Source organism: Rhyacophila brunnea, unplaced genomic scaffold, assembly GCF_057557595.1.
Source record: "Rhyacophila brunnea isolate RB1 unplaced genomic scaffold, BYU_Rbru_1.0 scaffold_3, whole genome shotgun sequence".
NCBI classification, from domain to species: Eukaryota; Metazoa; Arthropoda; class Insecta; order Trichoptera; family Rhyacophilidae; genus Rhyacophila; species Rhyacophila brunnea.
Genome location: NW_028232965.1, coordinates 625,125 through 643,263, shown reverse-complemented (window position 1 = coordinate 643,263; position 18,139 = coordinate 625,125). Strand labels below are relative to the sequence as shown.

Here is an 18,139-nt window from a genome sequence, read left to right as displayed (position 1 = left end):
GAGTTTTATTAGTAGGTAAAACTCCTTTCATTTTATCATTTCAGCACTGATTAAGTAGGTGCTTATGTAGGTTGAGTAGGTAATAAATTTCTTGGATATCTGATTTTATCAAAGAGATTGGACTCCTCTAAGATTTTTATCATTTTTTCATTGCTCACGTAAAAATACAAACTATTTCGAAACGTCCTAGTAGGTATTCGTGTCAATAAAATTTTTCAACCTTCACACCCCTGACCATCTAACTTTTTCCATCGCCCGTGGCATACGTATCAAATAATGTCGACACAATAATAAAATTATTAACATTATTTCATACTGGCGTAGGTACCTACCCTATACGCAAAGTATGATCCACGTGAAATCAATTTTATTTAACCCTCAATAATAGTAAAGGATTAAAATTTTATTATATACCTACTTATTTATTTAATATAAATAAATTTAATTAAAAAAAACATTGAAGTGGATAAATATTATATCATTAAAAATCAATGCGAAATTTGTGCTAGATGCATGTTGCACAAAAAATGAGGGTACTCACGGCATGTCACTCGCGATCAAATTGGATTCGGTTGGGATATTATCTTTGGTTGGGTAATATGGGGTTTAGAAATACTAAAACATTTATAATGTAATTGATGATTACAGTTATTTACATTGGTAAGTACCTACTACTAAATATATTTATCTTGCGTAAAAATATATTTAATGATATTTTTTTGTAATTCGTGAAAAATGTTATCATTTTGGTTGTAATTCATTTTGTCGACGGCAATACTACGAAGACAAGTTGTCCAACTTAAAAAAGCATTACCTTCAACAACCATTTCTAACCTCAAAAGTTGTTTGAGTGGATATCGAACTGTCAATAATTATCATGCTAAAAATATCAAATTTTACTGTTGTTATACATTTCGGCATTTTTAATTTATAATAAAATATGTGTTCTACTAATAAATTTGTAAAGATATCGTTTTGCCGTCTTAGACGAATACGGATTAGAGAATGGAATTAGCTTCTTGGTCGAATTTTCGTGGTGGACGTAATAAGAGGGGTTTGTTGATTTTTTGTTTACTTTGAATTAACTTATGAATATTACCTAAATATTGTATATTTATACTTCCCACGTTCGCAAAAATTGTATTCAACCGAATACATTCAATTGTAAACAATTTTATATTTTATTATCAACGCAATATCGTATTTAGAGATGTTACCCTAAAAGGAACTTATCTAATTAATTGGAACTGTTCACATCATCCATCAGTGGTGCACATGTATATAGACGTAATTATAGATAGTTGACGTATGAATTGTAATGCAATTATTCTTCTCAAATTATTACATTTGAAATATGACAAATCTTGAACTCAAAATAGAACATCTATCCTAAACCTATAATTGCCAGGTTTACATGTAGTATATTTGATCGAACACTTCTTAAGAGTGATATAAGTGGCTTGGTATCTTTTTAGATGAAGTATTTTGTTTATTTACCTTGTATTATGTGGATTGCATTAGAAAACATATATTTGTATACTAACCTTCAATTATAAACTATTTTTTTTTTAAATTTAACTTCTACCGACTGATATATGGAGCATTGGCAATCGTTACTGGTTAAACGCTATCCCATATATTCTTCCTTCCTAATGTTATTGTAATATTTTACTAAGTAGGTCTACATTTAGTGTTTGAATGTCAACGATAGACGGTGTAGACATTTTTGCTACCGGCCAACGATTCGTTGCATTGTTAAACATACTGGAATGCTCTGCTCATTATGCCAATAAAACAGTGCCATTGGTGGACTATGCCGAATACTTTGAACATTTACCGACCAAAGTGAACAAGTGAGAAAAACTGTCTTTATGGTCATCGGTAGGTGAAAATTAAAAAATATATGGCTGTACATTAAAAGCAGTTCTGTAAAGACGGTGGAGCATGTATAAAATATATCACTTACCGCCATGTGAGATCCTGTTCAGAATTTACATGACAAGAAACACTTTTGAACAAACAGTTCATCAGATGACTGTAGACTTTCGAGATCTGGAGGAGGTTTTAAGACAAACCAATAAACCGAGAGAACTTTTAGCTGTGGAATGTATCAAATGCAGAAAAGCTTTATGTTACGGGCATGCTTTTCGCAGTGAGAAATACAATTTACTCCGACTCGTGATGCGGGAATAAATAGGGCTAAATTCTATTGACTGCAACCTCTGGATGTGGGTCAATGTCTAAGGTGACGGAGATCCGCTACGACTGTCACAGGATAGGGAAATATATTGTGATTCAGTCGTCAACCTTTAATAATGGAAAGTATCAAGAGAAAAATGAATACTTTTTTCTTCATGCATTATCAACGGAATCCGTTTTAAAACATTAGCATGTAGAAAAGAAGAATATACTAGCATATCTTAATTACCAGCACGTATACCAGTATGTGCACTAAATGGCCACAGAGATGCCCTAAAACTCGCCGGATCGTCAGACTTATTAAGTTCGGCAAATGTACGTGACAGCGAAGATCTAGGGATCAAGAAGAGCGAAAGGAGCCAAAAAAAGTCTTCATACAGCATTGGATCGACCGAGGCTAATGATGATGATACCGACGGTTGTGGGGTGCTACCACTAGTAATACTTTAAGATTAAGTATATATCTGCAGTGGAATGCTATAATGCATCTTATCTTATGAACAATCTATTGAAACTGATTTGTATATATTTTAACCAAAGATGTTAAAGTAACCCTTCTCTGCTTGATGGTGCCTAAATATATGAAAGGGTAGCTGAAAAAAGGGGACAATTGCTCAAATTAGTTGCAATTCATTTTGCATTGCGGATTCGCCCGGCATCTGTCAAAAACCGCAAGCTTTTCAACCTTGTGCCCAATTCATATATGTATTTCTAGTTTCGCATAGTACCTATCCGATTAAATGGCACGATTAGTGAAAATGTGAAACAGGCTATTTTGAAATGATCAGGTGTGAGATGAATGGTCAAATTCAATGGTATCTCAATATGGAATTGAATCGTATTTATGTATTAACCAAGTTCATGGTTTCAGCAAATTAGGTGTCAATATTGCTAAGATATTTGGGCGAACAATTACAAATCATAATTATGGCTATAAACAAGCTGACATGTTCAAATTCACCAACTTTATTAATTTTGCTCTGGCTACCAAATGTGCCAGGCCTGACTACCGCATTAGAAATATGGTGTCGGAGGCGGATGTAGAGAAGCTCGTGGATAGCTAAATGAACAAACAGATTTATAATCAGCAAACTCCAGATTCGAGACTGGCTCAGTTTTGGTTTGCTTTCACTCTGATTTTTGACCATATAGCTTGCAGGGAGGATGGAAAAATCAGAGAAAGAGCTCCCTCCAGATCGATCGATGAAATCAAGAATGTTGTCGGTTTTCCACTGGATAGATGGAGCCAAGCCTCGAAGAAGGCTGTCAGGCAGGCAAATCATGCAGGTCATGGCCTTCAGTCATGAGGTCCCGACAATAAAGAAGACCAAATATACTGTACAACAAATGTTCCAGGAATACCATTGAGTGTTTTAAAACTAAAATTTCATATGGCTCTGTTTTATGATCAAATCTTTGATTAGGTATAAAATTTTTATTTTTTTCTCAGGCGGCTTCGGCAAAAATGAAGATCTGTACAAATTGGACCCTGAGAAAAGTCCAAAACAAAATACTTTTGACATTTTGCAAAGCCTCTGCCGGCGACCCGATGTTTTCTACGATATCACGTCGCTGCAGTCGGGGAACTACTCGCCAACATTGCCCGAGGATGCCCCTGCTGCCAAGAGTCTATCCAAAATTGTCACCACTGACGCCAAGAGACTCTCCTACCTCAATGCCTTAGTTCAATTATTATCCAAGGACGAGACCAGACTAAAAATTGGATTCACCACCGAGGAATTGCTTTGCTGGTGAGTAAAATATGCTATCTAACGATAGCCCATGACTTCATCCACGTAATATCGGAAATGATGATTAGGCAGATACACAGAATGAAGAAATGGGTTGATTCAATTTGATTTATTTCAAATCAGTGAGATAGACAACAATAATTGGATCCTCTACTGAACCTCACCTTACCACTCGGCTGCTACTACTTGAATACTTTACCTACTCATAATGAATTGTTGCTAGTGCATTATTTTCAAGAAATTTTGTGTAAAATTTTGATGTACTTCGTACGTCGTACTTCGTGTATCGAGATTAAACTAATCGATCTGTACAAATAATGTAGTGTAAAAACTGCATGTTTCATCAATATTGGTCCAGTAGTTTTTGAGTTATAGCAGAACTGGTGGATATTATTAAAAAAAAAAAACAAATTTTGTGCTTAGTGGACATGGTAATTTTGTGTTTAATAGATTTTTTACCATCGGCTTTACAATCTGATGCGAATCTTTGCCATCTCTTGAAAAGGTTTCGTAATTGAATTTTTTCACGAAAAATGGATGTTACGACACTTACTCAACCTATCAGTTCAAATTCACATTGAAAAAAAACATCTGAGTTTGCAAGATCCAGAAGTTGAACCTGAGACCAATGATTCAACAAGCAAACTTGTTACCACTCGGCCGCTGAGGGCCTCCACAATAGATGCACCTTGTTACACTGCTATTTTTTGTATAATGAATTGACAAAATACTTTCCAGTTTACGGGTTTGCCTGATCCACGAAGCGACACAAGTGCGAGCGGGGACACTTCGAGCTGTGCGTTACATTCTGCGGAACGAAGCTGACATTGGCGCTTTCAACTCACTCCGGCTGCCGTATTTAGTGACAAGGTTTTCTTCACTTTACATATTTTTAAAGCGACTCACATCTATATGCTGAATGCTTTGTAGTCATTTCAAACTGATGCCAGCAATTTAATTGTCTCTGGCTTGCCATTTTTTTTTTAAAACAGGATACATACTTGATAAGTGATTCATAAATGGTCATATTACATTTTTGAAATTCCTAATAATATTTAATTTCCCATTTTAAGCTGTCAATTGATCGTCTATTAGGCAACAGTCAGTGCTTTGATAATTGTCCGGTAGATGGTGTTCACAATAATTTATCATATAAAATATTTTCCCAGTTATCCAATGCAATTGGCAACAATTATAAAACTATTATAATATATAAACGTCACTGCTTGTGCGGTTGTTTAAATTTGCACAAATACGGTACTTGTTGTGTTAATTTATTGCTCATTCATCAATATTGTTACCTACCGACAGTAAAATGAGAGTAAAATCAGAGAAGCTGTGTAAACAGTGGTCGTATGTTTTGATCCAGATGCATGGACGTGGTGTTGCGTAATGAGATAGAGCGAGTGCAAGCATTGAGGGTGGTGCGGAGAGTCCTCCGGCTGGCCGCCAACGTGTGCGAGAGCGCACTGGCTCGGGCGTTGGCTGCCGCTCCTGACGACAAAGACCGCATGCTCAGAGCCTGTCTCGCTGCCCTCTGTGAACTCGGTAAGTTCTACACCTCTTGTTACCTGCATGTTATTATGAAAATTCTCTATAACTCCTTAGTTAGAAGCCGGCTTGAGACTGCGTCAATTGTTTGGGCTCCGCATCAGTTGAAATACGACCTTATGGCGGAGCGAGTTCAAAATAGATTTTTGAGACTCGGTTGTGTGGATACTGTCCGTGGCTTTATCCAACTGGCTTCCTCTTAGGTATGCTTACATCCTGTAGCTTAAACACTAGACGATATTTATATTTGGTCACATATTTTTTCCGACTTCTTGGTGAAAATGAGAATTCTGCCATTCTTGGTAGTATTGACCTGTGTGTCCCTGATCTTAGAAATCGGGAGCATCAGTTGTTTGTTCTCCCAAGGTGCAGAACTAACCTGCCATTGGTAATGCCAATTGGGAGAGCAATAACTCTGTTCAACCAAATCACTTCGGATATTGACATATTCCACCTGCGTGAGAATGGGTATAGGTATAGGTGGACATAGTTTTATAAATCCTTAAAATAGATTCTGTTTAGCTCATTCGGTGTACTTTCCTGTATCTAATTTATAATTTTTTGTATTTACACTTCTTCTGATTAATAACTTAATACTGATCTATTTCTCTTTTTGTATAATACTGTTTTAATAATATTTCTTTGTTTCCAAATGTCACGTGAACGTCTTAAATTAATAATTTGTAATGTTCACTATATGTAAAAATATAATATAAATATTATGTAATCTTTAATGGAATATAGTGATTGATAGATTGTAATAATTTGATTATAGGAGTGTTGAATCCAAGTCTGTTCATCCGAACGGCTGGCGTGGCGGCGCTGACGAGAGCCATTTTGGACTGTCAGACGCCTCGAATCGCCGAGTCTCTCTGTGGGGTTCTTCTGTTTCTACTCAACGACCCCCGCACTCGAGTGCCTGCCAAAGTCGACTTCAGGTGTTTGGCCGCGCCCTATTGCGACTTTCATTACAGGCATGGATGGATGGACAAAAACAGGTGGGGGACATATTATTTGGCTCACTTATGTTCTATGAATTTTCATTACATATATTTTTATATATGTTACACCGAATGTGCGAAATTGACTATTACATGAAATGGGCAAAATTTTGGCTAATTCATGTAACAGTCAAGCCTGTTGCCTTATTCATGAATTAGGTAAATTTTCTGCTGAGTACATGAATTCGCCAGGGTATGGAATTCTTGAACTGTCAACATGACAGAAGAAAAAGTAAATTTAATACGGATGGTTTTATTAGTTATAATTGGACATAATATAATATTATTATTATTAGGTTAGGTTATGTTAGGTTTTATAATTCTGAATTAAATTATTCAACTGAATGTCCATTTTGAGGTTAGCTATCAAGTGTCAACAAACTATCACAAACATTCAATCGACCATTGCACGTTACATTCTTCCCTTATCATATTATAGTTCTAGATTTTTTTGCGCATAGTAAATGGATATGAACGTCATTGCAGTTATTGATTGGTATATTTATTATAATCAATGGCATTTGAGACATTTGTTTAGTTTGATCATCTATTTTGACCATAGATAATATATGTACATTTTGACCAATGCATGAGCATTTTGATACATTTAGTTTAGTTGCAAAAAATACCACCGTAGCGCTACTATCTAATTTGTCCATGACATGAACTAGGCAGAAAAATTACTGCCGAATTCACGCACTCTCCAGATATTTTGTCTAATTCATGAATAAGGTAAAGGGCTTGCATTTTTCATGATTTAGGCAAAATTTTGCCCATTTCATGTAATATTCAATTTCGCACATTCGGCGTAACATATACACATGAATAACATGATATAATTTAATTTGAAAAGCTTACTTTGATATCTTAATACGACATAAGACAAATTAAATCTGTCTCTTATTTTGTTTTAAATTTTTAATTTTTTTTCATCTACCTGTTCTCCACAGTGGAGCAACAGGTGTCTGAAGTTGTGGCTGCTGGTTCGAAACCTGAACCTGACAAAAATTATATGTAGTTTTTACAATGTATTGTGTTTGATCAAGAGCAAGGCAAATGAGTTGCGTCATAACCGTTTCTTGTAATATTTTTTTTTAATACATATAACCTCCCTTCTATCAGGCCTGTATGCTCCACTCTATGAAGCAAAAATGCTGATTTACCTTTATGTACATATTTTTGTTCGGTACAGAGATGAAAGAGAAATGAGATTTACGTGCAGTCGTCTGTCTCTACTGTCGGTCCTTCGAAGTTGGCCTGGTCTTCTGCATTTCTGTGATCCTCTGAATGAATCTGGTCTTCGGGCCATCGTAGATGTCCTATATCTCAATCAACTCGAAGTTAGGGTATGTGTTTTTTTCTTCACTCTCAATTTAAAAATTCACTTAATCTTATTGAGTATTAGTGGCCATTAAGGAACTGGAGATGTATAATAGATAGAAATATAATAACGGTTGCGTTTCTACTGTTTTTAATTTGGAACGAAACATTTAAAGTGCAGACTTGCTATTGCCCCGTTTGCCTCTGTTGCATGCTGCAGAGGAACGGAAGAGGCTTTAGATTTTTGCTGTTTTGCAGACTGTAATTGCAACCCTGTAACATGTATTATTTTGTGAAATGAAATCTTTTATCATTTAAAGAGCGAACCTGGTATTCTCTGCTGGAATTATCTTCGATAAAGGCTTAATAAATGCAGAGGATTTGTATTAGATCTGTATTCGGTAGATTTGAAACAAGAAAGATGTTACATTTAAAATCCGTTCAACACCACACAGGGTGGCAAGAATCTTAATGTTGCAAACCTGTTTTTGCTCCACCGAATGAATATTAACAAAGGCTGATAAACTTGTAAATGGTGGTGAATGAATTGATTTTCATTCATTGACATACCCGATAGAAATATTACTATTCGTTTACAAAATGCATTATTAAAAATGTTTTGTTTTAGATTATATTTATGTAACATTTTCTCCAACATTGAATATAATATTTCCTGTGATGTTTGGAAAATGGATTGCGATGGTATTCACCTGCAGCCTAGTTCTTTTCCCTTCTTTTAATACTTGAATGAATTTTGCAGAAAGCTCTTCTAGATTTACTCTATGAACTTCTGGGGTTACCGCAGCCGGAATGGACTGACGAGCTTTCGGTCGCGTTGCAGGCCGTGGACCCGTCCGATTTTCAAGTGAGCAATCTTTTTTATCCGCTATGATAGTAACATTCATAACCGGAATTGTCTCGGTTGAGATTCTCATGGGGTATTGATTTCTGTGTTAAAAATTTTAGGATTCCTGGCGACTCAATGAAGGTTTCATCGCAGCCGAAGGAAGATCGATTCTCCCCCACCTCGCCGCTACAGGACCCAACCTGACCGAATTGCACTTAGCTCTCTTGCTTTATTGCTTTCTCGAGGTAAATTTGGTTTCTATAGTGCACTGATGCATGCAAATTACTTGATACAATAAAACGATTGTCATGTGACGCTCTATGACGGCACAGGTGGGTCTGCTGGACGCGTTGGTGGAGGTGATGGTGACGAGCGACACGTTCATCTCGGTGCGAGCGACGGTGCTACTGGGGCAGCTGCTGCACCTCATCCACCTCTTACTGCCCCCTGAGGTGTGTGACGTCTCCCCCGCTCTGCCCTCCCTGTTGTCTGCGCCCCATCCGCAGGCCCTAGCCGCAGTGGCCGCCCTGCACAACCTCAACTCCTTGCTCAAGTCGCGGCCCGCCTCCAACAGCCTGTTCCTCGACCATGTCCTGCAGTACTGCGATACGCCCCCTACGCCGCCGCCGCCGCGACCCCGACGTGACTCCGTCGCCGAGCCGCCCTCGCCTGATGTGGCACCCGACCTGTCCAAGGCAGGGCTCTATAAGTACCGGGAAGACAGCTTCGACCTGCTCAATGACGCCGACTACGAGATGGAGCAATCGCAGCGAAGGAGTCTCGGTTCACGGAACGACTACTCCCAGAAGAACGAGAGTGCGCTGGTCAAGAGTAAGAGCGTCAGTGCCCGAACCAACATTGCCATCAGGGAGGTCACCCGAAAGAGGATGTTCAACCTGTTCAACAATTTCAAAGAAAGCGACGCCCTCATCAAGGACTCCAATGTGCTCCAGGATAAATCAGGATTCTCGTGGGATTGGAATATTATCAGAGCAATTTTGAAGGTGACTCCTTTATTTTATTTTTAAAAACAATTGGATATGGATACGGGACCGTTCTGTTTTAATTTCCATTCACTCATAATGTCCGTCGAAATGGTCACGCGATAATATTCGCTGTATATGAAATGGGGAAATCCTCTTCATTCGATAATAATATTCTCTCTTAGATTCAGTCTGTGGCTTTGTTAGAAATCATCAAAGTATTGAATTATTTTTAAAGATTACAATATACATAACGTGACCATTAACCGGGACACCTAAAAAAGGGTAGGTATGTACATCCATTTTAGGCGCCTCACACTTCCATACAATACAATTGACAAGATAGTAATGTTTTTTCATGTCAAATTGGGTTATCTATTTTATTTAATTATTTGAAGATTATCGGTAGGTATGTTTGAGTAGCTGCATACAACGCTTGAGTTCCTACATATTTTTTAATAGTACCTACATATTATTTTATTTATTAATGAAAAGTACACACAGGTATGAATACCTACGTCATGAAAATTTACATGATGTTATATTTTTCCGAAGAACAAAATTTAGTATTTATCTGGTGTTGATTTCAAAATCGAATGAAATTCTTGGCAGGATTTTTTCAAATTTACTTTTATCATTAACCCTTTCGCTGCGAGCCATTTTCGCGGGAATTTATTTTCAGTCAAGTGATCTGTTAAACCGGTCACTACAGCTAAAACAGATCGATTCCAAAATTAAAAAATAGATTACTAGATGAACTATATATCAGTTATTCCAAATGCACCAAGAAATAAACTATATTCGTTACATTCTCACTAAAATAAATCGAAGAAAGTGAAGAAGCTAAAAAATATCCAAGCTTTGACCGCGCGTTCAAAATGGCGGCCGTCCACTCTTCACATAGACGGTTTCAACACATACTACCGAGCAATTCGCCGCGTTTGTATTTGTCATACACAGGGCTGTGTTGAGTACATGCTGCCGTAGTTGGTTACGGTCTATGACAGATATATTACTAAATCACTTGTGGAATAATCAGTGGGTTATCGCTTATCGCATTTAGTAAGTCGTAAACTCAAATTTTATTACCGTTTCAAATTCTGAACCTATATTTATTTTCGTCGCCATAAAATAATGTCATCCACTTATTCATTAGGATGTTTTGGAGAATAAAACACTAAAAATAATTACCGCACTGCTAAAATATTATTATAATATAATTTATGAGGCGCCGTCGGCTTTTTCATTGTACAAAGGGCCTGTCGAATAATCGCCAGGCATAATATGAGCATGTGAACAGAGCTAACACAGTTTCGTGGCACATAAAAATAAAAATTATTACCCATTATAATAATGTAAATATCAAATATGGAACAATGAACAAAGCCAAAATTATTTACTGGAGAGCTGTGCATCGATAAAATATTTTCCAGCATTATTTCTTCAATAATATTATGTGGTAGTGACATTTTGGTGGGTGAAATAATTATTTCACTTATATTTATAATGACAAAAAATACTAAAAACAAATCTTCAAAATGTTTCTATCGAGATCACAAATCACTAAGAAAAAATACATAACACTAACGTAATCATAATAATTAATTAAAAGGTAAATAAAAATATTATCGATGCACACTTTTCGATGCATGACCAATGTTTTGTTTTGATAACCCTGGTGACGCAACTAGTACACCCGTCTTCGCAATGGCGCGCGATTCAAACGACTGAATAACGAGTGTTCTTTTCAAAAATATATTTCCTTGTGTTTTACTTGACATTTTTATGATCTGTTGCCTGATACGTCTACCTAAAGGTTTGAACTAATTTTTAAAGCATATTATCCACAAGTGTCTCTTCTAGTTTGGTCAAAAATACGAGATAAAGTCTATGGCATGTTTACATGCCATACGCAGTCTAAGGGTTAACATTGCTTTAAGGACATCTACTTTCAACTGTATTTTTTCACTCGTCTACAACTTATTCATAAGAGAGAAGACCCTTTCTACTGGTGCATTAGTGACAGGCAGACAAAATATGTTCAATAATTATACGAATTTTTGTGAGCCGAATTATTGGCGCGAAAGTGTTTAAACAGCCCCACCCAACGACTTTCGGTTGAAACATTCCCAGTGTTCCATTCAGACACTTTTTGCGGTGCAATGTAATTAGAAAAAAGTGAATACTCATCAAATATTTCTGTATCACAAGTTTCTTTCTTTTCGAAAACGGGACATTTTGGCATCCCGAAGCTGTTTTCGGGGACACCGGGACACGCCGCCTGAAAATGGGACTGTCCTGGTGAAAACGGGACGTCTGGTCACGTTAAGTATACATGATCACAGTCTATAAATCCAGAAACGAGTCTCTCTCTTCGGACCTGCCAGCACAACAACGTACTTAGATTACCTCGTCTAATAATTTATTTTCATTTAAAATTGATCATAATTTACCAGTAACAGTATCCATCATTTTGTTTGTAACTGTGGCATCATACCTGCCAACCTGCGACCCCATTTGTTTTATTTTAAAATTGTAATTGTTTATAAATCTCACTTGAAAGGTCCACACGCAAACTAGTAATATATATCAGTAGAGTCTCAAATGCAATAATTGTTATATCAATGCATTTTACACTTTGTAATTAGGAATTCGGAGGCATTTCATTATGTACTAATGGATATAATTCGATTTGAGGTTGGAAACTGGGGAGTGCAACAGTCGATGGTGGCCCGGCGGTTGGTGCACTACTTGAAGCCGCAGAGCAATCTGTTCTCTCACACCGACCTTCAGCAGACCAGCCCCAAAACCACCCGAGATCAAGCGCTCGCCGCCGTCGAGCTTGTCACCTATCTGCTTGCTTCTGAAGAGGTATGCATTGCTATTGTTACTAGTGTTGTAACAATTTTTGTGAAAATCTCCTGTTACCTGTCTTATCAGTGTATCTAGTGCAGGGTTAGCGAACCTTTTTACGTGACACGTACTTAACATGTGCCAAAATTTCCCAAATAAAATTTTTCGACTGTCTGACGTGCCGAACAGTTTTTCATGGAGAAAAATGAAAAACATGGTTTTTAAGAATTAGTTAAAAAATTACAATTGATATTCTATCATTCACGGTGTTTCTAGCTGAAGGCAGTTCTTTGAATATTTTTTTCCAACAGATCGTCGTCATACATTTCGGTCCACCAATTTTGAAAATGTCTGCCAGAATTACTACTACTAGCTCCACCAAATTTTTATTATTTTTGTGGGTATCAACGAAATTGTTTGTTAGTGTATTACTTAGTTCGGTTTTTACGCACAAATTTACATCAGAATTGCTCCGATCAGATTGAGGCATTCTCTCATTACAGTGGTCTGAAGTAATATAAATCGACCAAAATCAGAGGTTTGCGGCGCCTGATGAGGTCAGTACGATAATATAAAGTCTAAGGACCTACTTATGCAATTATATATTTACATTAAACGTAATACTTATTCGTGAAGAGTATTCGCCTGCTATTTTTATACAAAGCGATCTGTCATTTATGCATGAATTTCGTCATTTCTGTTTGCGCATCAATTGGTAAAAATAATGTTAAAAACTGAAGAAAATACGCATGGCTATGTGGTCATTATTTTTTAATATTATAATACATAAGTATATATATTTATTCCTAAAACTTTTTTATAAAAAAATATTTTTTCAATTATTACGGGTCTTTTTTTTCTCTTCAAAATAAATCGTTTGCGTGCTATGCACAACCATCTCACGTGCCATAGGTTCGCCATCACTGATCTAGTGTGTCGAAATCATGAACTAACTACCACCTCCGACATCTTCACATCCGATTTTCACTTTCTAATGTCAAGGCCCCTGACTGGCATTTAAGTTTTATTTTTCAGGGTATTCATTTCTTTAATATTACATATTGTATGTAATATTAAAGAAATGAAAATTATGTATGCAATGTGTCACATCATTATGATGCAACAAATTATTCAAAGTGATGTGAGAAGTATTATTTTGATAGTGTCGACATATTATTGCAACATGAAGATGGACAGACAATAAATACTTGATACTTACCCCGTTTACACGTGCATGGATTTACTGCTGACATTACGTATTATTGTGGCCATAAAAAAAATGCACATGCAAATTTCAAGATTGTATGCATGAATCAAAAAAGTTCAGAAGCTTCTGAATTTTCATGCGACAATGGGACTGTGCAATATCTGCGCCTGCGCAATAGAACGATAGTATTGAAAAAAACACTGTGCAGACTCATTTTGAGGTTAACCGATTTTCACAATGTGTCAAATGGTACCATAAAATGACAACATTGTGTCTCGCTTACTCTTGAAGAATGAGATTGGTGAGACAGTCAGCACTTTTACATGTAAACAGTTATTATCGCGATAGCTTAAAATACACAGTATTGGTGCAAGTAAATCCATGCACGTCTACAGGCGCTATAGAGCAGAGTCAATCCAACACGACGATTCGAACAACACTCTTAAATGAGTAGCTGTTCGTGAAAATCTAGATTGTTTAATTATACGTTTATTTGATTTCAAAAAAGATGGTAAGCTATTACATATAGGTACCTTTTTCGAAGTCACCATTTTCTTTTTCATCTAAAAACAATGTGTTCTATGCTGCGACTGTAGGGAAAATGGATATTTGTGTATAATCAGTTCTTCTATTATTGGAGTTTCTCTTTGACTGAAGACTGTTGATTTATTTTAGATTGAATCTGGTCATCTGCTTCGGGAGCTGTTTGTGAATATCAAGAGCCACATGGATGCCATCACGCTGTCGAGGAGTGCGCACGAGTGCCTTTTCAGTCCGCAGCACATGGCCACCACCATGTGCCAGATGTATTTCCTGCTCATTGGCCGCCTCTGTGCCACTCTTAAAGGACTGCAGGTCTTCAAAGATTGCGGACTCGCCGACAGGTAAAATTACACAGTCAACTAATGTAGAATACCTACCAAACTCAATCTTTTATTTCTGATGTAAGAATAAATATCAGAGGTGCGACTCCATCATGAGTCATCGCTTTTATCTTAGGTTGAAACGAAATTGTGCCGAAGATCTCAAAAGGTAAAACTGGGTTCGCACACAAAATTTTATATATTTTGTATTGCTGTCACATTAAGCTGCCGCTACGGGAAAAAAGTGTGTAATGTCATTTTTCTTGGTATTTAAAATGTTATCAGACTATTGTTCCCATCCAGTAGCACATTTTGAACCTTTAAATGAACATTGTACACAGTTTCGATTCGCGTCAAAACGTGCGCTCTTTGTTTTTTATTCTTCTCCATTTTGATGTACACACACGTAGAAACTGTTAAAATTAATGGAAATTACCACGAATAATGAATACTAATTCAAAATACTAATAAATTAGAGTTGGCACTTTCCATAATTAGATTAGAGATAGTAATCATTCAAAATATTCTGTGGAATGATGAAACCATAGACTAAATTTGTCACCGTACCAGCATGTGACAGCACGTGACATAATCATAAGAAGCTATAGAAAACTCGATAGATAATGTTTCATATAAAAAGCTAAAAACTGGAGAGTCGATTAGTAGATATACAGAGCACGGAGTCTGTGTTACGAAGTGAAAAGATAGAAGAGAAGTTTTATCAACATCATCAGTACCTATTTGACGACGAACTTACCAACACAACAAATCGATTCGGGAAACGACTAACATAACCTAAAATGATAGTGGAATATAATAATTTAACTAGTCAAATATAGTCAACTGACGTTTTCAATTACACTTCTAAATATTTCATATTTTTAATGAGGTTTATGGGTTTTGAATCTCCAGCATCTCATGAAGCATCTCCATTATGTTCATGATATGTTTACGCGATGAAAGTGTTGGTAACATTGAAAAACATTTAAAAATAAGTTTGTTTATTCTTTTAGCCTTCTTCAGCTATCAACGACCACCCACCACACATGCTATGTGAAGTTGATAGTTTCCAGTCTGAATTACACCATAGACTCGTACCCTCGGCAAATACTGGCCAAAACCCTTCAATGCGAAATGGAAGCGTCGAGGCTGTACGCCACACAGTTCCTGAATGTATTGGTGCGGGCGCGGCAGAAGGCCGGCGAGATGAACAGTCGCCATTACGGCTCCCCTCGAAAAAAGGTACAGAGAGAGCCTCCGTCTCCGGATTCTACGGACTTTGATGTCTCGAGGGCGTGGGTGGGACCCAGTCAGCCTGAACCTGAGGTCTGCTCTGATATGGATAACTGGGTGCTGGAACTTCTGATCAAACAAGCCAGGGATAAGTCCAAGGCGGTCTCATTGTCCGCATTGAACACTTTGGATGAAGCATGTAATGTTCCAGTGAGTGTGCTTGTTAATTTTGTTATTCATTATAGAATACGATGAAATTTTTACAATTTACAAAATAAAAATTTGAAGGATTGAGGAAACCTCTTCTTAATGTGGCCAAGATCCATATTGGATTGTAGAGCCAACTAAAAAATGATCTCCCTTTTTGCCTGCTTAAAAAACCTTTATTAGCAGTTGTCATTTGAAATCGTTCATTGTATCAGCATAAGATGAAACTTTTCCGGGCTGATCATGTCTCCAATGAGGTTTTTAGATGAGTCAATAGATAAGAAGATTTATAGCTCTAACAAACGCAGGAAACTTGGCAATATTTTTCCCAATAAGAAATATGATTTACTCCAAGTCAGGAAAAGGTAGTCGGGAGTAAAGACGTAGGCAGAAAGAAAATCTCTTGGCTACGCAACCTTCAATACCCAAGGCATCAGTGTTCTGGTAGGACTGGCCCAAAATGGGGGATATACTGTGAATTGGTTGCCAATCTTCAATAGAAGACAGCTCCAAGAAAAAAAGTAATCTGTAACTCTATTTTTTCAAATACGATGGTTGATATAACGTAGTCCAATCGCAAGTAAAAACGTACCTTTGAAGGTGCAATGATAATTAACAAAAGTGATTTATGACTTATTACAGAATATATATATAATATAACATTGATTTACTATAAATTATTGACATTTCTAGGCATATTTAAACAAATTAGTCACTATCAAGCCGCGGTTAAAAGATCTAGGAGACAAAGGCTACCTCCTGTGGGTGCGCTTCGCCGGTACACCGAGTGGCTTTCAAGCTCTCGTCGACGCGGGCTACGTCCAACGGCAGATTAACTATTGGGTCAAACATTACAACTACAGGTATGCATTATAGCTCATATTTTTTATGAATACCTTCTCATAGGTTGTTTGGGATACATGAGCTCGTCGATGTCTTAAATATTCATAATCCAAGATTCCCGCAGTTACGAAGATGTAAAGAATAGCACAGAAATTATATGAAATGCGGATAATAGCAACTGTATGCATAAACCCCTTTCGCTCATATGGTCGCTTATCTATATGTCCTCTCCTAACCTCATCATAGTCTTTGTCCCCTGTCGGGGATATCATATTGAATGAAAAGGTATCGATATGTACACGCAACTGTCATATTTTATCGAATAGTGCTCATTCCATGTCCATCAAAAGAAGAAAATCCAAGCAAGTGCATCGAAAGGTATCGAATAAATAGTATCTATTTGCTCTAGGAGGTATTGTTTCAGTACCAATTATTGTCCTCTGAATTCTTATTTCATTCTGTTCAAGCTGTTATAACCAAAGATGTCGAAGAAAACCTTTTTCTATAGAGATGGACCCTAAATGTATTAAAATTAAGCAAAAAATGATCACTTGGTCAACTGATTCACGATTTTTCCAAACAGGGCCACACTCAGACACAGAAAAGCCCATGCTTTACTAACGTTCTGCAAATCTGAATGAAGTTTTTTAAATATTTTTTCAGGTTGAATAGGTTCAACTACTGCTAACTAGTTACATTTAATTGCTATGATTCAGATATGCGAGGATAGTGGACGGAGACATGCACGACTGCCTGACGCTGCTCCAGAGGGCAGAGGATGGGCGGTACAATCGTCGTCACAGCTCGGCCCGCGCCTCCACACCCCGAGAGGCTCCCCTCCCCCCGCATCTCTACGGCCAACTCGTCTTGCATCTCGAAGGAGTTCTCATGCTGGACAGATATGCCGACATACCTGTTCTTGTTGAGGTTTACTATTTTATCTTTCCATGGATGAATTAATATCATGCTGTTTTTTACCAAATCAATGCATACATTTATTTGTCTTTTGCGACAGGCTGCAGTCACCAGCTTTTTTATGTCAGTAGATAACCCTTCTCTGAAGCTGCGAGTCATTCGACCTTGCGGCAGGCAAAATATGCATGTTGTTTTTTAATATGTTCGATCATGCAATAATCTAATTGGTTGGGGGAATGGCTAACACCCATTCCACGAAAAAGGAAATGGTACTACACTTTAACTTTAAGAGTACTAATAAAATTGCAATATGTATGTAATGAGGATTGCGATCTCAGATAGAATTTCCAATCCCGGGATTTTGGG

At 37.1% G+C, this 18,139-nt stretch overlaps 1 protein-coding gene across 1 annotated transcript in view; it reads left to right on the top strand.

The window, feature by feature from the left end:
- Window positions 1-843: 843 nt before the first annotated feature.
- Window positions 844-18,139, top strand: part of rictor (rapamycin-insensitive companion of Tor) — a 33,808-nt gene continuing 16,512 nt past the window's right edge. The window contains exons 1-14 of the mRNA XM_085952062.1: window positions 844-1,054; window positions 3,650-3,950; window positions 4,689-4,820; window positions 5,320-5,498; window positions 6,277-6,499; window positions 7,695-7,848; window positions 8,583-8,687; window positions 8,789-8,914; window positions 9,002-9,673; window positions 12,350-12,523; window positions 14,388-14,596; window positions 15,589-16,018; window positions 16,709-16,878; window positions 17,575-17,785. Of these exons, the coding sequence (XP_085808188.1) occupies window positions 1,006-1,054; window positions 3,650-3,950; window positions 4,689-4,820; window positions 5,320-5,498; window positions 6,277-6,499; window positions 7,695-7,848; window positions 8,583-8,687; window positions 8,789-8,914; window positions 9,002-9,673; window positions 12,350-12,523; window positions 14,388-14,596; window positions 15,589-16,018; window positions 16,709-16,878; window positions 17,575-17,785 (3,135 nt within the window). The 5' untranslated portion in view covers window positions 844-1,005. The remainder of the gene's footprint in view (window positions 1,055-3,649; window positions 3,951-4,688; window positions 4,821-5,319; window positions 5,499-6,276; window positions 6,500-7,694; window positions 7,849-8,582; window positions 8,688-8,788; window positions 8,915-9,001; window positions 9,674-12,349; window positions 12,524-14,387; window positions 14,597-15,588; window positions 16,019-16,708; window positions 16,879-17,574; window positions 17,786-18,139) is intronic.